Raw genomic sequence first — 26109 nt, 5'->3', positions numbered from 1 at the left:
TTGAACATCCTCAGAGTCAGAGATGGGGAGCTCATCCCAACCAGAGGCATCTCATTCCACCAGGGAATTCTTGTAACACTGAAAGTGCTCCTGTCATTTTTACTGCAGTCAGGACCCTTAACCTGCAGACTCAGGTTCATCAAGTTCATGAACAGCACACAACATAAAATGTGTTCACATGCCGATGTCATTTTGGGGGAAGAAAATTTCCACAGTCCTTATCAGATCTCAGAGATTATGACTCAACAAAAGATTTAGAACTATTCCTCTTCCTGACTCTTGAAAGTCAAATAGAATAGGTCTACTCCATCTTCATTGCAACAATCCTTCAGATTTTAAGGACAGCTGTCCTGTTTCCCACCAGCTTATCTTTTCAAGGCAAATTTATATTCCCCAGGCTACACCTCTCTAAGTCTTTTTCAACTTTCTCATATGACATAGTTTGTATACTCTTTTTTATTTTTATTCACATCTACCTTATGTGTTAATGCATCCATCAGTCTGCCTCTGGACAGACAGTTCCAGATGGGTCTTGTCCACCATGGAGAAGAGTGGAACTGTTCTTGACTCTGCCCCTAATACAGCCTAAGTCTGCATTCAGCTGTTTATACTCCTCAGTCTGGATTTGGACTACAAAGTCAACTAAACCTCAAAATGTCTGCACACTGACTCATGCTAATCATGAAAATAATGACAGACATTTGTGAACCATTCACTTCGTGAAGGACAGGAAAGCCTGACGTGCTGCAGGCACTGAACAACTGAACAACAACAAACCCTATGTTCACTTCTTTCCATGTGCATTTCACTTTCTTCTCCCAAGAATTCTATGAGATGGACATAGTTATTATCCCAACTTTACAGATGAAAAAGGCCGGCCTTACTCAAGTAATGTGTTCAAGGCCATAAGCTATTAATAGCAAGTGGTAGGCCCAGGATTTGAACTCAGATTTGTCTGACTCCAGAAAGCATAGCTGAAACCACTATATGTATGTATATGTAGACATACAGTTCTTTTACAATCATTTCTTAAAATTTAAGACTTCTGGAGATTTTCCTGGTGGTCCACTGGTTAAGAATCCGCTTGCCAATGCAGGGGAAGGGGGTTTGATCTGTGGTCAAGGAAGATTCCACATGCCTCTGAGCAACTCTGAAACAAGAGAGCAGCCCCTGCTTATCACAACTACAGAAGGCCCCAGTGCAGCAAAAGACCCAGCACAGCCAAAAATAAGCAAATAAATAAATACATAGTTTTTTAAAATGTTAGATTTCTGATTTATCCCTATCAATTTATTACCAATCATTCCCTCCTCTAATATTTTTTTCCATCTTGTTTTTGTCCTCCAACCTGCTGCCTGTCTCTTCCAGCTTTGTGTAACTGACACATTTGGTGTGCCTTCTCTACCTTGATAGTTTAAATCGCTGCCAGAGTCAGGTAGAGGGGGGTTCATTAGTCATTGTAGAGACAACAATAATTTACACTTTCTGAGCCAGGCACTGCTGTAGGAACTTTACTTGAATTACTTCTTTCAGTCCCAACAATCATTACTTTGTAGATGAGGCAACAGCCACAGAGGTTAAACATCAAGCCCAGTGTATAGAGAACTCTCCGTTGGCTGTCATGCTTTGGGGGCAGGGTTCAGTCATGGAATCACCAGCTTCCGTATCCCTCCAACTCTGCAACGTCCAATGACCAGCTGCTTTGTGACATATGTGGCTTGTTTAGAAAAGCTGCCTTCCAGCAATACCGCTGAAAAAGGAGATCCAGCTACTGTGTGCCTTCAGATAGTAATCTCTTATCACTAACTCCACAGAGACTTATCTGTTCACTAATTTCAGGGAGGATCTTTCTAGGGATGGACACTGAAATTACTGACCCATCTTCTCCAGAATTCTTTCTTTAGTTTCTTAAGACTTGAACAGAATTTCTCTTTCCTAGTCGACTTGTCCATCTCCATAGGTGTAATCGACCCGCATGACTGACTACAGCTCTGAGCCTCCTCCCAGTGATCTAGGTGGAGTTTACTTTGTTCTAAGAACTCAAGTGCATTTTAAGAAGCCTAAGTACTCTTCTCCAGTATTTTCACTATCATGGACTGCAAGCCTCTCTTTCCTTTTCCCAAGATTTTGAAGAGTATGTGCCTTGCTGGGGTTTGACTAAGCTTAAATAAATTATAAATATTTATATTGATTCCTGTCACTTTCTACACATTGGTATTTTCATCCTGAACATCTTTGCCAAAAGCAGATTTACCCCACAACAAATTGACCATAAGGTCATTTTGCCATAAAAGATTAAAAAAATTACTGGTTGATGGTTACATTACACTGGAAAACCAGATATCAATTTTTGCAAATCCTTCAGCAAGCTAATCTAAGCCAGACTGTATTTTCACCATTTTCAAGAAACTTATATACCCATCAGGGATCACACAACCATTTTCTTTTCGGGGGGCAGGAGGAGCTTGATTCTCCTTTTGCCATCAATGTCTAATACTGCATTATAAATGTGGTAAAGACAGCCTGAGAGGAGAAGCTGTCGTACCCAAATTAGCTAAAGAATCAATTATTAGTGCTCTTGAAGGTCACTGTGAATTAGCAGCCACTTCTTTTATATCTGCCATAGCTTGGTAAACTTCTAGTTTTGAAGAGTGAGGGGGATGACCATGCTCATCAAGTTCAGTTCAGTTCAGTCGCTCAGTGACATCCGACTCTTTGTGACCCCAGGGACTGCAGCACTCCAGGCTTTCCTGCCTATCACCAGCTCCTGAAGCTTGCTCAAACTTATGTCCATCAAGTCAGTGAAACCATCCAACCATCTCATCCTCTGTTGTCCCCTTCTCCTCCTGCCTTCAATATTTCCCAGCATCAGGGTCTTTTCCAGTGAGTTAGTTCTTTGCATCAGGTGGCCAAAGTATTGGAGCTTCAGCTTCAGCTTCAGTCCTTCCAAAGAATATTCAGTTGATTTCCTTTAGGATGGACTGGTTGGATCTCCCTGCAGTCCAAGGGACTCTCAAGAGTCTTCTCTAACACCACAGTTCAAAACCATCAATTCTCCAGCACTCAGCTTTCTTTATGGTCCAACTCTCACATCCATTCATGACTACTGGAAAAACCATGGCTTTGATTAGATGGACCTTTGCTGGCAAAGTAATGTCTCTGCTTTTTAATATGCTGTCTAGGTTGAGCATAGCTTTTTTTTCCAAGGAGCAAGCATTTTTAAATTTCATGGCTGCAATCACTGTCTGCAGTGATTTTGGAGCCCAAGAAAATAAAGTCTGTCACTGTTTCCACTGTTTCCCCATCTATTTGCCATGAAGTGATGGGACCGGATGCCATGCTTATCAAAGAATTTACAAACACTGACTTGTTATCCTTTTCTAGAGTCGTGACTGTCAACTAAGTATTTTTACCTCTCATGTTAAAATGGTCTTATGGCCAGTTAGTTGTATAGCAAAACTGGTTGCAGCAAAGATGCTTACGGCAAAAATTCCTTGACCCCTTCTTACATGTAGAATCTTTCTTTTTTCATCTCCTTACTTTGTCCATAGGTCATTTTAAAAAGAATCTCCCTTTTGATAGATACCAGTGATACTAAGTAGTTACTCTGGAACTGAAAAGATTAGGAGAGAGTCAAAAGGTCTCTAGCCTTGTCCAGACTGTTTCACATTTTTATTTTATTTTGCTCACTTTTAAAAAATTTTATCACTTTTATATTTTTATTTTTTGGGCCATGTTGCGTGGCACATGGGATCTTAGCTCCCTGCCCGGGGATCGAACCTGCACCCCCTGCAATGGAAGCTTGGAGTCTCAACCACCGGACCACCATGCAAGTTCATTTTTTCACTTTTTTAAAAAGCAGAATGTATTTACACATTATTTGTGCAATTAAAAATCAATACCTCCTCCTTCCCTAAAAAAAGAAAAAAAGAAAAATTGTTTGCTGTCCTTAAGCACAGAAGAATGAAAAAGGACGTGCTTCTGAGACAGACTTTGTCTGAATCCTGGGCCCAGCATGGACAAACCATGCCTTTCAGTTCAATAGCAGAAATATTTTGACTTGCTAAAAACGAATGTTCTAGCATGTTGCTTAACTTTTCTGAGTCACCATCTCTTCAACTGAAAATGAGGATATTAATAGTAAGCACACAGATAATAAAGCATCATAGTAACTGCACAACCCTGCTTCCAGGGTGCCTGAGTTCAAACACCAACTTTGCAGTTGTGTGCCTTATGTAAATGAAATGCACATAAAGTCTGAGAGCGAAGCCTGGCTGAGTAAGTGCTGTATAAATGTTAGCTGTCAACACTCTTGTGTGCTTCTGTCCTCCTGCTCAGTCGTGTCTGATTCTTTGCGACCCAGTGGACTGTAACCCGCCAGGCTCCTCTGTCCATGGGATTCTCCAGGCAAGAATACATGGCTGCCAAGCCCTCCTCCAGGGGATCTTCCTAACCCAGGGATTGAATCCATGTTTCCTGTGTCTCCTGCATTGGCAGGCAGATTCTTTACCATTGAGCCACCTGGGAAGCATGGATCAATACTATTATTACCTCAAAGGTCTGTTTGGATTAAATGATAATGTATAAGTTCTAAAGCATCACAATGGTGCCTACGCTTAATAAAGGCTAGTTTCCTCCATGTAGCCCTTTTGAATGATGTATCTGAGTGCTTTCTGCAAATAGTTTTTACTTATCTAAGGCAACTCACCTACTCTCTTTTGTTTTTTTAACATCCATCAGTCTCCTCTGGCCTTTAAGCCTTCTGAGTCATTATTCTTTATGATTTAAGGTGCTTTCTGGAATCATTGTTGGCTCTACGCCTGATGCCTTCATGTTTCCTTGGGCACATATCACTTTCAAGTGCATGGACCACATCACAGAGTGTGGCACAATTAGAATTAAAAAATTTTTTCCTTCCTATTTAATTCTGGCAGCCCGACATAATGCCTGCTACATCCACAACCTCATGTCAGGTGAAGCTCGACCACCACATTGCTTTTCTTGCTCAAATATTAATGCAAAAAGCCCAGTGGAATATAGGGCAGTAAACAGGTCAGACAGTGAGGCTGACGGGCAGAAACCCGTGATGCTTGTCAGGTGTGGGTGGGCATTCTGAGGAATGGACACATTTCCTCCCCACAAAATGGAGAGAAAAGACTTCCACTAGACTGCAGAGCTGTTCATTTTTTTTAGCCTTTTATTTAATTATGAAATGTTTCATAAAATTTTATGAAATATATCATATGTAGGATAAACATATGTTGGGACAAGGAAAAGCTATCCACATCCAAACATTTCTTCTTCCCTCATCAAGTTATCGTGGTCTGTGATTTTAGGGTTTAAGTTGGTATTCTTGCAAATCCCATGATAAAGTATATTAACTAGTGCTGAAGACTATCTGCGGGCTGGTGGCTCAGATGGTAAAGAATCTATCAGCAATGTGGGAGACCCGGGTTTGATCCCTGGATTGTGAAGATCCCCTGAAGAAGGGCATGACAACCCGCTCCAGTATTCTTGCCTGGGAAATGCCTTGGACAGACGAACCTGGCGGGCTATAGTCCATGGGGTCACAAAGAGCTGGACAAACTGAGAGACTAACTAACGTAGAAGGTAATGATTTAATTATATGATACATCCATTAACTAAAAACAGATTTACAAGCAGCTTGCGAACCTTAAAATGTGCTCCTCTGTCCCGTAAGCCCTGCCTTCCGAGGAAAGCAGGGCTGTGGTCCCGAGGGCAGCAAGGAGGACCATGGCGCTCACTGCCCCATCTCCCCCGATTTCCCCACCCCGATCCCCAAACTCATGCAATCATGTCCTTACTCAGCCCCGAGACAAACTCTCGGAAGTTGATCAGAGAGTCTCCATTCTCATCTAATAACTGGAATAAGCGGGAGGCCAGCACGTCAGAGTGAGTCCCGCAGGCCCAGGGAAAGAGCAGAGCAAACATGCCCTTGAACTGCTCCAAGTCGATGCGATACTGCTCGAGGTAAGGCAGGCTGGGGTCATGCCGGTCCAGCGCATTGCTGCTCCCGCCCCAGTAGCAGCTGGTTAGATGTTCCGCCTGCAGAATTGAAGAACAGGATGATATGGGAGGCTGCATCTCACAGCAAATACCGGCAAATCTGGGAAAAGGCTTTAGGTCACCCGTCTGCATCTCCTGGGGCAGTGGTGGCAGGGCACCCTTGGCTTCTCTTTTACATTTATCTCCACCTGACCACCTCCCGCCAATCCATGGCAACCATCTCCGTGTTTATATCTGGCATGAAAAACCCGTTTCAATTACTGGAGTAGGTGAAGAAAGAAAGAACCTCCCCTTCACCATTTTCTCCCCCTGCTACCCTCACACTCACAAGCATTTTAAGAAGTAATTCCCATAAAGACAAACAAAGACTCTGTTTTACAAGAAATACATAGAGTGTTACCCTGAAGAGTTAACCTGAAGAGTGTTAACCTGAATTCCGGCAGTCTGATCACCTCCTGTCCTCTGTGAGGATGGTACAGCCCAGAGGCTAAGTGGCTCCCACAAGTCACCTAACCAGTTAGTCAAAGCAGAATCATAATGTGATTCTGGGTTTCCAAATTCCTAGTTTAGTGTCCTGTAAACCCCTGCCTCCTAGTCACCAAGATCACATAACTTTTACCCTGCATGTGTGCTAACACATGCTAACTCGCTTCAGTCATGTCAGACTCTTTGCGACCCTATGGACCGTAGCCTGCCGGGCTCCTCTGTCCATGAAATTCTCCAGGCAACAGTACTGGAGTGAGTTGCCATGCCCTCCTCCAGGGAATCTTCCCGACCCAGGGGTCGAAGCCATGTCTCTTTCATCTGCTGCATTAGCAAGTGGGTTCTTTACCATTAGCACCACCCGGGAAGCCCAAAGATTATCTTAGACATCCAGTACCGAGGCTACAAGCATGCAGTCCCTCCTGTTTTGTGCATCTGAAAACAGCGCCAGGAAAATTATGAGCAGGAACCACTAGGGTGGAGGAGGACAGAGATCCAGCTAAAGGCTTCCTGTTTCTGTCCTTGGAAACAAGGCAGCCTCTTTATTCACGAGGTCATATTGATTCTGGCAGAAACACATGCCCATTCTAGGAAGACCGCAAAGATGAAGCATCTAATAGAAAGGCCAGTAAGAAGCCTCCAGTCCCCCTAGGTAGAGGTTTACAGTTAGCAATGAATGGTAGGCTGGGGAGACAGAGAGGCAACCAAAGGGAGACTTTATTTTTACTTTATTTCCTGCTGTACTGACTATTTCATTAGAAGCATGTATAAATACTGCAATAGCAAAAAGCACTCTCACGCCAGATTGTTCCCCCTTGCCTGGGGGTTCTGAGAAGGAAGAGTCAGCAGTGAGCGTGCAGTACTTCAGTGTTGTTCTTACTTAGAACAGAGCAAAGAAGACCAGTGTCTTTGTCCTCATTGTTTACTGGGAATTGTAGCTACTAATCCAGCAAAGAGAGGAGTGGGAGTAGGCAAGAGAGGAGGAAGGAGAGGTGTCTCAGGGCAGCTTTGGGAGAATAAAGGAAGTGTGTCAAGTCCATTAGGCTTGGGGCTGCACTCAAGTGCTGCTGGATGGCGGGGGGTTGGGTGGGGAGGAGTGGAGGAGCACGGTGACGATGGTGAGGTTGGGGGAGGGAGGCAGAGGCTGAGGTTCGAGGGGTGCCCCGGGTGGAGCTGTACTCCCGACGTGATGCCCAGGAGCCCCGTGGGTGGGAAGGAGTTAGTGATACGGCCCCGCAGGAATGGTCCCCTTTTACCAGGGCTCCATCAGTGGATAAAGGTTACCCAAAGCACTGCCTCCTAACTAAAGCACCCATGTTCCTCCAGAACTGGACCTGAGTGTGCTGCAGGCACATTCATGGTGCTCACAGCCATCAGGAAATGGCAAGTCACACAGACCATGTCCCTCTCCTTTGATGAGACCCCCTACTCCATCATTTGGGCACTAGGGACCCAAGACTGAAAAAGGACTAATTTACAAAGAGTTCAAGTAAGGCCCAGGGGCCGCAAATCACATTTTCTACCAAATCTGCCTCAGGGTGTCAGTCTTCACCGTTTTCTATCAAGTTTAGCCCAAAGCCCAAGCAGAAAACTGTGGGAAACAAATGTCTCTTTCCTTTGTATCTGAAGGAGATCCCCCAGAAATTGACTTCATAAAAGACTGAAGAGTCTGGCAGTGTGTCTGACATGGTAATACCTCAATAAATGTTTGTGCAGATGAATTGAAGCCAATGAAAAGTCTTCAAAAAACTCAAGAAAGAGTCCTTATCTGAAGTCTTTGTCTGGGGTTGCCATCACCGACTCAATGGGCATGAGGCTGAGCAAACTTTGGGAGATGGTGAAGGACAGGGAAGCCTGGCATGCTGCAGTCCATGGGGTTGCAAAGAGTTGGACATGACTGAGTGGTTGAACCCAACTGAGTACCCGAGAATCCTTCCCATCCCTGACACCAACCGAGGGTGTCAGGCTCTCTCTTGGGGCTCTCAGAAGACTTGGGGAACTCCTGTTTGCCAACACACCTAACGGCAGGGTTTTGGAGTATAAGGAGAGCTTTCTTCAGGCAATATCCTTGGTGTACAAATGACATGCCTGGTACCTGGAGGTGCCCAGGCCGCCGAGGGCACAGGTCCCCAGGGAAGAAGATACGGCTTCAGTGATCTCAGCATCTTGGACTTCTGCACAGCCAGCCCTGGTCCTCCTCTTCTGGTGTGCCCCAAAGTCAGCCTCCTCTTTGGAATGTCACAGCCCTTCCCGGTACCTGTGCTCAGTCTTGCTGCCTCTAGCTGCTACTCCCCACTTCTGCATAGTTACCCTAAATCCTGGCCCTACCCATCCCCCACCCCCACTCTGTAAAGCAGATTTCTTCCAGTCTGATCTCAATTGGATCATTGTATTTTTTTCTTTCAATCCAAGTTGGATCATTGTATGTTTCCCTCTAAGAAATGAAGAGGAATTCCCTCCTTATGGAAAACCAACTTAACATGGAGCAATTAGGCACAGTCCTTTACATATCTGAATAAAAGACTAATGAGATGGCACATGCTTAAGACTGCACCGGTAAGTGCTGAATGCAGCCTGCTGGGGGCGCTGTTGCCCAAACTGCTGGACTGCACAAGGCCATCAACCTCTCTGTGCCTGCCTCAGAAGCACGCATTGAAAATGGATCACTGAAAACAGATCACTGAATCACCTATGTATTCAACACACATGTTTGGTACACCTATTGGGCAGGGACACAAAACTAGATACTAGAGAAACAGAAATAAATAAAACGGTGGTATTTTTTTAAAAAAGCCTCCAGTAGCTAACAGGTAAATGGGAATATTAGCAAAAATATTCTCAGCTCTCACATTCTCTGTCTGATCCTAAGATCTACTAGTGTCCAACTCAGATCTTTATGTTTGCCCCCTTCTGTTCATTCCTATACTATCTTTGCGATCCTCAATTATCTTTAGTTCTGGAAATAAAAGCTCTATAATATACAAAAAACTAGCCAATTAGAGATTGTGATAAAATTGGTACCTGCGTAAAAGGCATCCTTTAAAATTTTTTCCTGGCAATTGTCACATTTTTACCTATGATGTTGGTAATGATAGTTACAACAAAAGTGGGTTTTTTTTCCCTAGAAGAAAAACAATTCTACACTGCTTCATTTCATGACAATATTTCCTTATTGAGGATCGTGGGTTGACTTAGAAAAATCATAGAAATTTAAACAACTAGGCTTTCCCTTAGACATTCAAGCAGCTTTATTCTTATTCCAGCTATGTATCTCTTCTTAAGGGTGCTTGAACATAGACTAATATAGGAAATTAAAATTTACAGAAGTTTCAAAAAGAATTTAAGCTTGATTGCCATCATTCCATTGAGTATTACAAAGTAACACCTTATTTTCTTAAGTCCAAGGAAACAGTGAAAATACCACATGAAGTGGAAAAAGGCTAAAACATCTATTTAAATGAATTATATCTTTATTTTTCATATTAAGTACTCTATTTTTATACTCTTAACTCCATCTTCCATTGATGCTTGTTGACACTCATGCTATCCCTTCACAATTTAACAGAAAAATCTAGGAACTAACTGAATTATTAAAGTGAACTGCTGGGCTTCCCTGGTGGCTCAGTGGTAAAGAATTCACCTTCCAATCCAGGAGACATGCGTTCAGTCCCTGGTCTGGGAAGATCCCACATGTCTTGGAGAAGCTGAGCCTGTGCACCACAACTACTGGGCCTGTGCTCTAGAGCCAGGGAGCTGCAAATACTGAAGTCCAAGTGCCCTAGAGCTTGTGCTCCATAAGAGAAGCCAGCGCAGAGAAAAGCCGTTACACCACAACCAGAGAGGAGCCCCACCGACCAACTAAAGAAAAGCCCACAAAGCAATGAAGACCCAGCACAGTCAAAAATTAAAAAAAAAAAAAAGTGAACTCTTTTACACCCTTCAGTGTACATGAATTTTCTTTGAAACTCACCTTGAAAAGAGCATAGAGTTCTTCTAGTTCATCAATGGTAAAGGACGTTTCAGTCACAATGGTTCGTACCTTATATAAAAAGAATAACACAATGACTTTCACAAACTCAAAAATATCATAATGGGAAACTGCCTGATTGTTTTCTTTCACATTCGCTTAGTCTGTCAAGCAGGAAGTGGAGTCAGTGGGGATACAAGGAAGGATGGAAAAAGAAAGCCACATGCCATTTCTCAAAAGACTCACCACATTCCGTTTTGTAGTATCTTCCAGCGTCTGGATCACCTTTAGTCTCTGTTTAAATCTCATCTGCTCAATCAAATCTGCCCGGATAGTTCCAAATTTCTGGAAAAAAACAATATTGGTATTTCTGAGAAATCTGCTAGAATACTTGGTGTCATGTCTGCAGGACCGATGGAGACAAATCCTGACACCAGGAGAAATTTCTTGCCAAATGATAGGGCTCTTAGACTATACCATCATTTATTATATGTCCTTCGTTTATTTTGAAGCCATTTAACAATCTTAAATAAATAACAGAAAATTCTCATCTTCTTAGCATTGAAGTAAATCTCAAAGCCAAATTAGTTTTTCTCAAATCAACAGTTCATATGGAAAAAAAAAGTGAAAGTGTTGCTCAGTTGTGTTTGACTCTTTGTGACCCCACAGACTGTAGCCCGCCAGCTCCTCTGTCCATGGAGTTCTCCACGCAAGAATACTGGAGTGGGTAGCCATTCCCTTCTCCAGGGGATTTTCCTGACCCACAGGTTGAACCTGGGTCTCCTGCATTGCAGGCAATTCTTTACCATCTGAATCACCAGGGAAGCCCAGTTCATAAGAAATGAGAGGGTTAAGTAAGGCCATAGGGACCCTTTGTGGATGAAATAATGCATTCAAGGAAGAACTTTCTTGACAGGAAGAAAGGAAGTGTATGAGGCCAACTACTCAACTGGGAGGTTGTAGGAAATGTTGAAGTGTGGCTTCTTGTTCTGATCTCTAGTTCAATAGCATTTGTCTTTCGATGGTAGACACTCAGGACTAGCTACCTTTCCCAACCCAAGAAGCCTAGCATTGCCTGAATGTTTGAGATGTTAGCATTGGGGAGGAGGAGTCTTAAGAGAGGAAATGCATATGACTTCCCTCTACATTCCTTTGCTACCTCTTATAAATCTATAATGGTTTCAAAATAAAAGTGGATTTGGGGGATTTGTTTTGCTTTTGGAAGTTATGGTGTAACATTTTACAACAGAAAAAGATAAAGCAATCTGAAAAATAAGTGACAATCAGGGGCCTGAGAAATTCCCCTTGAGTTTAAGAATACTGTTGGCATATACAGAGAGCATTGACTTTTGAAATTATGCTTGTCACACAGACTGGAAGTTGGCTCATCAATACCCATATGTCTGTTCTCCCTGCATGTAGAGAATTCAAAATTTTAGCCAAGTACCCAGATGCTAAGCAAAAGACTACATTCCCCAGTGTCCCCTGCAGCTTGTTGTGCTAGGTGACTGATTCTGGCCAATAGGATGTGAGTAGAAGTGATGTTGTTATTCAGGTACTCTTTGTGACCCCAAGGATTGCAGCACTCTCGGTTTCCTTGTCCTTCACTATTTCCCGGAGTTTGCTCATGTCCATTGAGTCGATGATGCCATCCAACCACCTCATCCTCTGTCCCCTCCTTCTCCTTCTGCCCTCAATCTTTCCCAGCATCAGGGTCTTTTCCAGTGAGTCAGCTCTTGAGTGCCCATTAAAGGAAAGAGGCACACCCATCCTATCTCCTTCCTGTGTGGATAAGACTTTTCTCAAGAGTGGATTAGATGGGGAGGGAGGTGGGAAGGGGGTTCAAGAGGGAGGGTACATATGTACACCTAAGGCTGATTCATGGTGATGTTTGGCAGAAACCAACACAATTCTGTAAAGTGATTATCCTTCAATTAAAAAATAAATTTAAAAAAAGAGTGGATTGGAAAGAGCCTGGGTCCCTGATGCCATTGAGCTCCACACGAGTCCTGAACTCCATAAGCATACTCAAAGCGAGAGAAAATTGAATTTCTGTCTTAACTCTATTTTGGGGCCTATGGTTATAATAGCCTAACCTGTGTTCCAACAAACACAAGCGCTAAAACTTACAAACTGATTAAGTGCTCGGCACAAATTTTGTTTTGTTTAAATTCCATTTAATCCCTTTCTCCTGGTTCTATTTATGCCTTACCAGCTACTCCTTTTCTGTCTCCTCTGCACACCCTCTCTATCTTGAATCCCTGGGCAGCTCCAGGGCTCAGTCTTTAGACCTCTACACACCTACATACTAGGGATTCCCCTCACTGTTTACAACCTCTATTGTTCACACCCTGGTCCAAACCACTATTGTTTCTCTCAGAGGCTTAAAACACACACACACACACACACACACACACACAATGTGACAGTTGAGAGTTAAGTTTAACTGGGTACAAAATGAGGGCTATAGCCTGGGAGACAACATTTCAGATAGCTCTGAGAAACTGCTCCTAAGAGGTAAGGGGAAGGTCAGTATATCTGATTTCAGTGAAGGTGGAGTACGTGCAATCAAGCATATATTTTTTTGCAGAAAGTTTCTGCTAGTCTCATAAAGGTTATAAAGTCATGTGGAGTTAGACATCACCGTGATGGAATTTAGTGCTTTTCTAGATATAAGATGCACGAATTGGGCTCCTAAAATGAGCTCCTGAAAATATCTGACCTGTTTTGCCAGTTTCCCAGAGCACAGAGCGCCTCATTTCTGCTCTCCGCCCTGAACTCCTTCCAGGTGTTGAAAGTCAGCAGCTGCAGCAGCTCATGATTTATTCCTTGTAGAGGTGGATGGCAAGAGTGTGCATGTATGTGTGTGTGTGTGTGACGTCCAGGCAGATGGCAAGTGTGTGTGTGTGACATCCAGTCGTCAGTAGCTGCAGCAGCTCACGATTTAATCCTTGTAGACGCGGATGGCAAGTGTGTGTGTGTGCGTGTGTGCCACGTCCAGGCAGATGACAAGTGTGTGTGTGTGTGTGTGTGTGTGTGAGACGTCCAGTCGCTCAGTCGTGTCTGACTTCTGTGGCCCCATAGACTGTAGCCCACCAGGCTCCTCTGTCCATGGGATTCTCCAGGCAAAGATACTGGAATGGGTTGCCATTTCCTTCTCCAGGGGAATCTTCCCAACCCAGGGTTGAACGCACACCACCTGCATTGGCAGGGAGATTTTTTTTCTTTTTACCACTAAGCCACCTGGGAAGTGGTTTTAGAAGTGGTCCTTCTAAAACCTGAGCCTTGACACCACTCCCTTGCTCACAACTCCAGCATTTTCACAGCTCACTCAGAGTCAAATTCCAGTCTCCCCAGTGATTCCAAGCCCCACACCACTCCCCATCCCTCAGCCGCCTCGCTGGTCAGCTGCCAACACCCTTTCTCACGGCCTCAGACACAGTGGGCTCTTGCTGCTCCCCTGGACATTACGGCAGCCCCACTGCCAGCCCGGGCCTGTGCGGCAGCCCATTCTCTGCCAGGAAATGGCTTCCTTCAGACACAACTCGCTGGCTCCCCCAGGTCATCTGAGTCTCTGCTAGAGGTCCCTTCACAGACACACAAACCCAAGAGAAACAGCATGTCCCCACCCTTTTAACCTGCTCTGTTCTTTCTTACTTGAATCTGCCACGGCCTGCCTCTTGCCCCTTACTATGAGTGCACAGATACTGAGTCTCAGCAAGTGCTCAACGGGCATTTACTGGACACACTGAATCCTGGGGATAATTTCAGGAAAAGTGCTCTTCCTAGCTCCATTTCAGAGATAAGGGAACAGAAGCTTAACAAAAGTCATCAACTTGCCCAAGCTCACGGAGCTGTGGTGGTATGGCCCAGTTTGAACACATCAGGCTGTCCGATTCTAGAATCTGCACCCTTGGAAGACTCCCCAGGGGTTCGTCTCCCTGACTTGCTGCAGAGAGCAGTCAGTGTTCAATAAGGCCTTGAGTTGCCAGATTCAGTGAATAAAATATAGGAGATACAGGATGTCCAGTTAAACCTTTAACTCAGATAAACAAGAGTGATCATTTAAGTATGGCCCATGCGATGTCAGTCTTTTCTGTATCTTATCTGACAACACCAGAAATGGCATCTCTCTATAGGTTCTTCCACATGGTAGACTCTGAACCATTTAATTTATAATTTCCCCAAACTGGAGTCAACAGTGAAAAACCCTACCCTTCTAATGCTTTCTATCTATTCAATATGTTTTTCCTGCTTTGAAAGAGAATTGTGTTTTGACTCAGGTGTTCCTTCCCGATAGTTAAAACAAGAGTACACCGACATCTTAGAACTTAGATCGGTTACTTAGAACTTTCATCACTTAATGTGATTGGAGGGTCTTGATCTACAAATGCAGGGTTTATGGATGAATTTTCCCATCTCCAGAGAAGTGTCTTCTCAAGGCCGAGTCAGAATCCTTTCCACTCTAAAGAAGATATGGCCATTACTACCACTTAGAAGCCAGAATTCAAAAGTTGTTAGTAGGAGTTGCCACTAGTGATGAAAAATGTCATACTTCATGCACTCTGGGTTAAATCCTTGAGTGGGATTAAAACTCCCAAGAAAGGTAACTCTTTTGATCCTCACAGAAGAAAGGAAAGTATCCACTACAGAGCTCATGCTGAAGATGGAGGGGTGGGTTTACTTCAAACCAGGACACAGTCTGTCTGCCTTTGATCAACCAAGAAACATTACCTATGAGACAGAAGGAAGCTATTCTTGCACTACAACTGGCAGAGACATTAACAGCCCATGCCACTGGTCATCCTTACAATAACCTTGTGAATTAGTACTGTTACTTCTATTTAACAGATGACAAAACTGAGGTTCAGAGAGGTTCTAGAAGCTACCCAGAGTCCCACAAGAGCTGCACTGCAATTTACGGTTCAGTCATTGGTTCTATAGCTCCACCACCTACTTTTCTAGCATTCTAGAAAAGGGGTCCAGGTAGGTTCTTCTTTGTCTTTGGGTGGAGGAGAATGTAAATTTTGGAGCTAGACAAAATTTCATTCAAATTCATTTTCTCTTACTAATTATCTGTGTGACTTTGGGCAATTTGGTCAAGTCTTCTGAATCATAGTTTCTTCCTCTGTACAAGGAGACCCCAAAATTGTCCTTGTAGATTGCCCTTAGAGATAATGATACATTAATATAAAGTACTAGTAACAGTAACTCACAGTAAACATTGGCTTGAGATCTCTGCAGATTGCTAAAGAACAAGTTAGGTTTCTCAGGTGGCTTAGTGGTAAAAAAAAACATCCACCTAATTGGGGGAAGAACTAAGATGGCGGAGAAATAGGACGGGGAGACCATTTTCTCCCCCACAAATTCATCGAAAGATCATTTGAATGCTGAGCAAACTCCACAAAACAACTGCTGATCACTAACAGAGGACATCAGGCACCCAGAAAAGCAGCCCATTGTCTACAAAAGGAGGTGGGACAAAACATGAAAGATAAAAAGAGAGACAAAACAGTTAGGGACAGAGATCCGTCCGGGGAAGGGAGTCTTAATAGAGGAAATTTCCAAATACCAGGAAACCCTCTCATGGGCGGGTTTGGGGGAAGTTTTTGAATCTTGGAGGGCAACCTAACCTGGAGGAAAAATAAATAAAACCCACAGATTACATGCCTAAAAGCAACTCCCAGCAGAAAAGTACCCCAGACGCTCACATCCGCCACCAGCAAGTGAGGGCTGAATGGAGAAGAAGAGCGGGAGGCATTGGTTAGGGTAAGAACCCAGCCTGAATGCCCTGAGGGCAACCTGAGGGAGCTAACACATGAGATAACAACTTCAGTTCAGTTCAGTTCAGTCGCTCAGTCATGTCTGACACTTTGTGACCCCATTACAGCACGCCAGGCCTCCCTGTCCATCACAAATTCCTGGAGTTTACTCAAACTCATGCCCATCAAGTCGGTAATGCCATCCAGCCATCTCATCCTCTGTCGTCCCCTTCTCTTCCTGCCCTCAATCTTTCCCAGCATCAGGGTCTTTTCCAATGAGTCAACTCTTCACATGAGGTGGCCAAAGTATTGGAGTTTCAGCTTCAGCATCAATCCTTCCAATGAACACCCAGGACTGATCTCCTTCGGGATGGACTGGTTGGATCTCCTTGCAGTCCAAGGGACTCTCAAGAGTCTTCTCCAACACCACAGTTCAAAAGCATCAATTTTTTGGTGCTCAGCTTTCTTCACAGTCCAACTCTCACATCCATACATGACCACTGGAAAAACCATAGCCTTGACCAGACAGACCTTTGCTGGCAAAGTAATGTCTCTGCTTTTTAATATGCTATCTAGGTTGGTCATAACTTTCCTTCCAAGGAGTAAGTGTCTTTTAACTTCATGGCTGCAGTCACTATCTGCAGTGATTTTGGAGTCCAAAAAAAATAAAGTCTGACACTGTTTCCATTGTCTCCCCATCTATTTGCCATGAAGTGATGGGACCAGATGCCATGATCTTAGTTTTCTGAATGTTGAGCTTTAAGCCAACTTTTCCACTCTTCTTTCACTTTCATCAAGAGGTTTTTTAGTTCCTCTTCATTTTCTGCCATAAGGGTGGTGTTATCTGCATATCTGAGGTTATTGATATTTCCCCCAGCAACCTTAATTCCAGCTTGTGCTTCTTCCAGCCCAGCGTTTCTCATGATGTACTCTGCATATAAGTTAAATAAACAGGGTGACAATATACAGCCTTGACATACTCCTTTTCCTATTTGGAACCAGTCTTTTGTTCCATGTCCTGTTCTAACTGTTGCTTCCTGACCTGCATACAGGTTTCTCAAGAGGCAGGTCAGGTGGTCTGGTATTCCCATCTCCTTCAGAATTTTCCACAGATAACAACTTAAACTGTGGGATAGCAAGAGAGAGAGTTAACCTGTGAAAAGCCCTAACCTAAGGCACAGCCGGCCCGTTCCCAGAACAAAGGACTGAGCAATTCCAGAGAAGAGCTAGCCAGCTGCGGACCAGCCCATCCCCTGTTGGAGGCAGAGGGGAGGCGGGCGCCAGCCAGAGTGGGAAAGCGGCAAACTCGGCCACAGAGACGGCATCTCTACCAAGCTGCAAACAGGCTTCTCGTTTCTAACCAAAGACTTCCTGAGATTCTGGATGGCTGACATCCGCTGGGAGGGTCGCGGCTAGAGACCAGCTCCCCAGAACAAACACAAGGCGCGCCTGACTGGCACTCACGCGGAGACTGAAGCTGGGACCGCCGAGGGGAGAAGGCGCGCCGCACCCGGGGAGAGTGCGCCCGTCAAGCTCCTGGCTGCCTGAGCTGCTCGGGAGGGGAAGGCACAAAATGCAGGGCCAACGGAGTCTGCGCTTTTTTGGAGTACCGAGAACCTGAACCTGAGCAGCTTAGGCCTAGGAAGTGCACGCAATGCAGGGCCCGCTCCATATAGAGCAGCCTGGAGCCTGAGCAGTGTAGATGGGAAAGCACACGCCGTGAGCGGGGCAAACCCAGTGTGGCCGGAACACTGCGAGTGCTCCCCACACACGCCAGTGACACGTGTCTGCAGCGCCCCTCCCTCCCTGCAGCAGGACTGAACAAGCGAACTAAACAAGAGACCACCTCCGCCCGCCTGTGTCAGGGCGGAAATTAGACACTGAAGAGACCAGCGAACAGAAGCCAAATAAACAAAGGGAACCGCTTCAGAAGTGACCGGTGCAACAGATTAAAATCCCTGTAGGTAACACCGACTACACGGGAAGGGGCCTATAGATACTAAGAAGTGTAAGCTGGAACAAGGAGCTATCTGAAACTGAACTGAACCCACACTGCCCGCAACAGCTCCAGAGAAATTCCTAGATATGTTTTTACTATTATTATTATTTTTTAATTAAAAAAATTTATTTTTTTAAAGTCCTCTATTACTCCTTAATTTTCATTTTTATAACCCACTATAACCTTGCAAAAAAAAAAGACCCTATTTTTAAAGCAAACGTCATATATATTTCTTAAATTTTTTGTGTTTTTGTTTTTTTAATACTGTATTTTTAAGAGTCTAACCTCTACTATAGATTTTTAATCTTTGTTTTTCAGTATTTGATATCAATTTCAGACATTTAAGAATACAACCTTCAGTACCCATTTTCACTCAGGAGTGTGATTACTGGTTTGATTACTCTCTCCCCCTTTTGACTCTCCTTTTTCTCCCCCAGATACCTCTATTTCCTCCCTACCCCTTCTCTTCTCAATCCAATTCTGTGAATCTCTGTGGGTGTTCTGGGCTGTGGAGAACACTTAGGGAACAGAGTACTGCCTAGATCTGTCTCTCTCCTCTTGAATCCCCCCTTTTCTCCTCCTGCTCACCTCTATCTCCTTCCTCCCTCTCCTCTTCTTCATGTAACTCTGTGAACCTCTCTGGGTGTCCCTCACTGTGGATAATCCTTTCACCATTAACCTAGAAGTTTTATTATCAGTGCTGTATGGAGGGAGAAGTCTTGAGGCTACTGGAAGAATAAGACTGAAATTCACAGGCAAGAGGCTTAAGCCCCAAACCTGAGAACACCAGAGATCACCTGACTACAGGGAACATTAATCAACAAGAGATCACCCAAAAGCCTCCATACCTACTCTGAAACCAACCACCACCCAAGAGCCAATAAATTCCAGAGCCAGAGCAAGTCATACCACACAAATTCTCCGGCAACGCAGGAACATAGCCCTGTGTGTCAATATACAGGCGGCCCAAAGTCACATCAAACCCATAGACCCATCTCAAAACTCACTACTGGACACTCCAGTGCACTCCAGAGAGAAGAAATCCAGCTCCACCCACCAGAACACGCGACATAAGCGTCTCTAACCAGGAAACCTTGACAAGCCAATCGTCCAACCCCACCCACTGGGAGAAACATCCACAGACTTCCAGAATACAGAAAGGCCACCCCAAACACAGCAATCTAAATAAGATGAAAAGGCAGAGAAATACCCAGCAGGTAAAGGAACATGAAAAATGCCCACCAAGCCAAACAAAAGAGGAGGAGATAGGGAATCTACCTGAAAAAGAATTTAAAATAATGATAATAAAAATGATCCAAAATCTTGAAAACAAAATGGAGTTACAGAAAAATAGCCTGGAGACAAGGATTAAGAAGATGCAAGAAATGTTTAACAAGGACCTAGAAGAAATAAAAAAGAGTCAATTAAAAATGAATAATGCAATAAATGAGATCAAAAACACCCTGGAGGGAACCAACAGTAGAATAAATGAGGCAGAAGATAGGATAAGTAAGGTAGAAGATAAAATGGTGGAAATAAATGAAGCAGACAGTAAAAAAGAAAAAAGAATCAAAAGAAATGAGGACAACCTCAGGGACCTCCACGACAATGTGAAACACCCCAACATTCGAATCATAGGAGTCCCAGAAGAAGACAAAAAGGAAGGCCATGAGAAAATACTCGAGGAGATAATAGCTGAAAACTTCCCTAAAGTGGGGGAGGAAATAGTCACACAAGTCCAAGAAACCCAGAGAGTCCCAAACAGGATAAACCCAAGGCAAAACACCCCAAGACACATATTAATCAAATTAACAAAGATCAAACACAAAGAACAAATATTAAAAGCAGCAAGGGAGAAATAACATATAACACACAAGGGGATTCCCATAAGGATAACAGCTGTTCTTTCAATACAAACTCTTCAGACCAGAAGGGAATAGCAGGACATACTTAAAGTAATGAAAGAGAATAACTTACAACCCAGATTACTGTACCCAGCAAGGATCTCATTCAGATATGGAGAAATCAAAAGCTTTACAGGCAAGCAAAAGCTGAGAATTCAGCACCACCAAACCAGCTCTTCAACAAATGCTAAAGGATTTTCTCTAGACAGGAAACACAGAAAGGTTGTATGAAGGCAAACCCAAAACAACAAAGCAAATGGCAATGGGACCATTCTTATCAATAATTACCTTAAATGTAAATGGGTTGAATGCCCCAATCAAAAGACAAAGACTGGCTGAATGGATACAAAAACAAGACCCCTATATATGCTGTCTACAAGAGACCCACCTCAAAACAAGGGACACATACAGACTAAAAGTGAAGGGCTAGAAAAAAATACTTCATGCAAACGGAGACCAAAAGAAAGCAGGAGTCGCAATACTCCTATCAGATAAAATAGACTTTAAAATAAAGGCTGTGAAAAGAGACAAAGAAGGACACTACATAATGATCAAAGGTTCAATCCAAGAAGATATAACAATTATAAATATATATGCACCCAATATAGGAGCACTGCAATATGTAAGGCAATTGCTAATAAGTATGAAGGGGAAATTAAGAATAACACAATAATAGTGGGTGACTTTAATATCCCACTCACACCTATGGATAGATCAACTAAACAGAAAATTAACAAGGAAACACAAACTTCAAATGACACAATGGACCAACCAGACCTAACTGATATCCATAGGACATTTCACTCCAAAACAATGAATGTCACCTTTTTCTCAAGTGCACACGGAACCTTCTCCAGAACAGATCACATCCTGGGCCATAAATCTACCCTTGGTAAATTCAAAAAAATTGAAATAATTTCAGTCATCTTTTCTGACCAGAATGCAGTAGGATTAGATCTCAATTACAGGAAAAAAAACCATTAAAAATTCAAATAGGGAGGCTAAATAAGACGCTTCTGAATAACCAACAAATCATAGAAGAAATCAAAAAAGAAATCAAAATATGCATAGAAACGAATGAAAATGAAAACACAACAACCCAAAACTTATGGGACACTGTAAAAGCAGTGCTAAGGGGAAGGTTCATAGCAATACAGGCTTACCTCAAGAAACAAGAAAAAAGTCAAATAAATAACCTAACTCTACACCTAAAGCAACTAGAGAAGGAAGAAATGAAGAATCCCAGGGTTAGTAGAAGGAAAGAAATCCTAAAAATTAGGGCAGAAATAAATGCAAAAGAAACTAAAGAGACCATAGCAAAAATCAACAAACCTAAAAGCTGGTTTTTTGAAAAGATAAATAAAATTGACAAACCATTAGTCAGACTGATCAAGAAACAAAGGGAGAAGAACCAAATTAACAAAATTAGAAATGAAAATGGAGAGATCACAACAGACAACACTGAAATACAAAGGATCATAAGAGACTACTACCAGCAGCTCTATGCCAATAAAATGGACAACTTGGAAAAAATGGACAAATTCTTAGAAAAGTATAACTTTCCAAAACTGAACCAGGAAGAAATACAAGATCTTAACAGACCCATAACAAGCACGGAAATCGAAACTGCAATCAGAAATCGTCCAGCAAACAAAAGCCCAGGACCAGATGGCTTCACAGCTGAATTCTACCAAAAATTTAGAGAAGAGCTAACACCTATCCTACTCAAACTCTTCCAGAAAATTGCAGAAGAAGGTAAACTTCCAAACTCATTCTGTGAGGCCACCATCACCCTAATACCAAAACCAGACAAAGATGCCAAAAAAAGAAAACTACAGGCCAATATCACTGATGAACATAGATGCAAAAATCCTAAACAAAATTCTAGCAAACAGAATCCAACAACATATTAAAAAGATCATACATCATGACCAAGTGGGCTTTATCCCAGGAATGCAAGGATTCTTTAATATCCACAAATCAATCAATGCAATATAACATATTAACAAATTGAAAGATAAAAACCATATGATCATCTCAATAGATGCAGAAAAAGCCTTTGACAAAATTCAACATCCATTCATGATAAAAACTCTCCAGAAAGCAGCAATAGAGGGAACATACCTCAACATAATAAAAACTATATATGACAAACACACAGCAAACATTATCCCCAATGGTGAAAAATTGAAAGCATTTCCCCTAAAGTCAGGAACAAGACAAGGGTGCCCACTCTCACCACTACTATTCAACATAGTTTTGGAAGTGTTGGCCACAGCAATCAGAGCAGAAAAAGAAATAAAAGGAATCCAGATAGGAAAAGAAGAAATAAAACTCTCACTGTTTGCAGATGACATGATCCTCTACATAGAAAACCCTAAAGACTCTACCAGAAAATTACTAGAGCTAATCAACGAATATAGTAAAGTTGCAGGATATAAAATTAACACACAGAAATCCCTTGCATTCCTACACACTAACAATGAGAGAACAGAAAGAGAAATTAAGGAAACAGTACCATTCACCATTGCAACAAAAAGAATAAAATACTTAGGAGTATACCTACCTAAAGAAACAAAAGACCTATACATAGAAAACTATAAAACACTGATGAAAGAAATCAAAGAGGACACAAATAGATGGAGAAATATACCGTGTTCATGGATTGGAAGAATCAATATTGTGAAAAAGGATATACTACCCAAAGCAATCTATAGATTCAACGCAATCCCTATCAAGCTACCAATGGTATTTTTCACAGAACTAGAACAAATAATTTCACAATTTGTATGGAAATACAAAAAACCTCAAACAGCCAAAGCAATCTTGAGAAAGAAGAATGGAACTGGAGGAATCAACCTGCCTGACTTCAGACTCTACTACAAAGCCACAGTCATCAAGACAGTATGGTACTGGCACAAAGACAGAAATATAGATCAATGGAACAGAATAGAAAGCCCAGAGATAAATCCACGAACCTATGGACACCTTATCTTCGACAAAGGAGGCAAGGATATACAACGGAAAAAAGACAACCTCTTTAACAAGTGGTGCTGGGAAAACTGGTCAACCACTTGTAAAAGAATGAAACTAGAACACTTTCTAACACCATACACAAAAATAAACTCAAAATGGATTAAAGATCTAAATGTAAGACCAGAAACTACAAAACTCCTAGAGGAGAACATAGGCAAAACACTCTCCAACATAAATGACAGCAAGATCCTCTATGACTCACCTCCCAGAACATTGGAAATAAAAGCAAAAATAAACAAATGGGACCTAATGAAACTTAAAAGCTTTTGCACAACAAAGGAAACTATAACAAGGTAAAAAGACAGCCTTCAGATTGGGAGAAAATAATAGCAAATGAAGAAACAGACGAAGGATTAATCTCAAAAATATACAAGCAGCTCCTGCAGCTCAATTCCAGAAAAATAAATGACCCAATCAAAAAATGGGCCAAAGAACTAAACAGACATTTCTCCAAAGAAGACATACAGATGGCTAACAAACACATGAAAAGATGCTCAACATCACTCATTATCAGAGAAATGCAAATCAAAACCACAATGAGGTACCATTACACGCCAGTCAGGATGGCTGCTATCCAAAAGTCTACAAGCAATAGATGCTGGAGAGGGTGTGGAGAAAAGGGAACCCTCTTACACTGTTGGTGGGAATGCAAACTAGTACAGCCGCTATGGAGAACAGTGTGGAGATTCCTTAAAAAACTGGAAATAGAACTGCCATATGACCCAGCAATCCCACTCCTGGGCATACACACCAAGGAAACCAGATCTGAAAGAGACACATGTATCCCAGTGTTCATCGCAGCACTGTTTATAATAGCCAGGACATGGAAGCAACCTAGATGCCCATCAGCAGACAAATGGATAAGAAAGCTATGGTACATATACACAATGGAATATTACTCAGCCACTAAAAAGAATTCATTTGAATCAGTTCTAATGAGATGGATGAAACTGGAGCCCATTATACAGAGTGAAGCAAGCCAGAAAGATAAACACCAATACAGTATACTAACACATATATATGGAATTTAAAAAGATGGTAATGATAACCCTATATGCAAGACAGAAAAAGAGACACAGATGTACAGAACAGACTTTTAGACTCTGTGGGAGAAGGCGAGGGTGGGATGATCTGAGAGAATAGTATTGTAGCAAGTATACTATCAAGGGTGAAACAGATCGCCAGTCCAGGTTGGATGAATGAGACAAGTGCTCAGGGCTGGTGCACTGGGAAGACCCAGAGGGAAGGGATGGGGTGGGAGGTGGGAGGGGGGCTCAGGATGGGGAACACATGTAAATCCATGGCTGATTCATGTCAATGTATGGCAAAAACCACTACAATACTGTAAAGTAATTAGCCTCCAACTAATAAAAATATATGAAAAAAAAAAAAAAAATCCACCTGCCGGTGCAGGAGGCACAGGTTCTATCCTTGGGTGAGGAAGATCCCCTGGAGAAGGAAAGGGCAACCCGTACCAGTATCTGTGCTTAGAAAATCCCAAAGAGTTAGTTCCCCCAAGCCTGACCTTCAAAGAGCCCTCTACATTTTATACTTAATTAACCTCTGTTCCTCAAGTAGAAATGGACCCAGCAGTTTGCCAGGCAGGTCCAGGGACTGGCCATAATCAGACACAACAGAATACATATAATGGCCCTTCCATTGAGAGCAAACAGACCCAACCTAAAAGGAAACCATAAACTCCCAGGTTCCTGCCTAGCTATTTCCGGAGGATTTCTAAAGGAAAATGGGTTATGCGGAGGACTGGGCCGTGATCTCCTCTCCCCTGCCCCTTCGCCTTTTTGGAGGGGCTCTGACAGACTAGAATTCTGAAAAGAGCAATCAAACAACGGCTAAGTAGATCCTCTCTCTTTGCAGTGGCTGTTGGGTGCCTTGCAAATCAATTAGTGGTTTCAAGACTTCCCACTAACCAGACTCTACTGGACCCACTGACCTCATGTCCATATGTACACCTACAAGTCCATCCACATTCTATCCAGACACACCCCCTTGGCTCTGGCTTTAATGCTGGGGAGCTCTCGTCTGCCTTGTGACTCTGCCACTTTCTGTGTGCCTTGGGAGAACTGACTCAACCTCTCTCAACTTACATTTTAGCCTTAAAATGTGTGAACATGGACCTGGTGGGGCTACTGATGAAGCACCTCGCACCTGTCCCACACGAGGTGGGTTCTCCATGAGTGACAGCTATTATCACCAAAATTAATAAGTCCAACACATTAATCTGAACTTTCAAAATGTCTGTCCTTGTGCACAAACTCCTCCTTTTGTTTTATCAGCCACCTCCTTTGCCCACTTCAGTTCAGTTCAGTCCCTCAGTCGTGTCCAACTCTTGGCAACCCCATGGACTGCAGCATGCCAGTCTTCCCTGTCCATCACCAACTCCTGGAGCTTGCTCAAACTTAAGTCCATCAAGTCGGTGATGCCATCCAACCATCTCATCCTCTGTCATCCCCTTGCATAACATTTCTCAAATGCTCCGGGTGGGTCAACTTGAACATGAAGAAACTCTGTGGTGGTCATGTGCCTGATGTAATTCTTCTATTAATGTGCTCTGTGTCTTCCAGGAGGCTCATCTCAGTCTATGGATTAAACCTGAAGGCTGGGACTTTGTCTACCATGTCTGTGTATCTAGCAAAACAGCACACAGGGCCCAAACAGAAGAAAATTGTCTCTCAAACTGCCCCTCCTACCAGGAGGGACTTGGGAGAACTTCACAATGTGTGAGATTTCCCCATGAGGCATTTATGAAGAAAATGATCATATCTACTCATCAGCAGAAAGGTGATGGACCTGCAGCATCCTGGGATCTCAAGGCTGAATGTGCTTTCGGTATTCTTCCTACGTATCTATTTTCCTGGCTAACTATCCTGAAGCACGGAAAGCAAGGAGTCATCGGCTTCAGAACACTGGTGT

General features: G+C 43.0%; 1 protein-coding gene across 1 annotated transcript in view; it reads right to left on the bottom strand.

The window, feature by feature from the left end:
- Positions 1-26109, bottom strand: part of TBC1D9 (TBC1 domain family member 9) — a 129354-nt gene that overhangs the window by 8236 nt on the left and 95009 nt on the right. The window contains exons 14-16 of the mRNA XM_043485786.1: positions 10724-10822; positions 10481-10549; positions 5826-6066 (exon numbers count right to left, since the gene is read on the bottom strand). Of these exons, the coding sequence (XP_043341721.1) occupies positions 5826-6066; positions 10481-10549; positions 10724-10822 (409 nt within the window). The remainder of the gene's footprint in view (positions 1-5825; positions 6067-10480; positions 10550-10723; positions 10823-26109) is intronic.

This window comes from Cervus canadensis, chromosome 1 (assembly GCF_019320065.1).
Source record: "Cervus canadensis isolate Bull #8, Minnesota chromosome 1, ASM1932006v1, whole genome shotgun sequence".
Lineage (NCBI taxonomy): Eukaryota > Metazoa > Chordata > Mammalia > Artiodactyla > Cervidae > Cervus > Cervus canadensis.
This window is presented reverse-complemented; position numbering and strand designations above follow the sequence as displayed.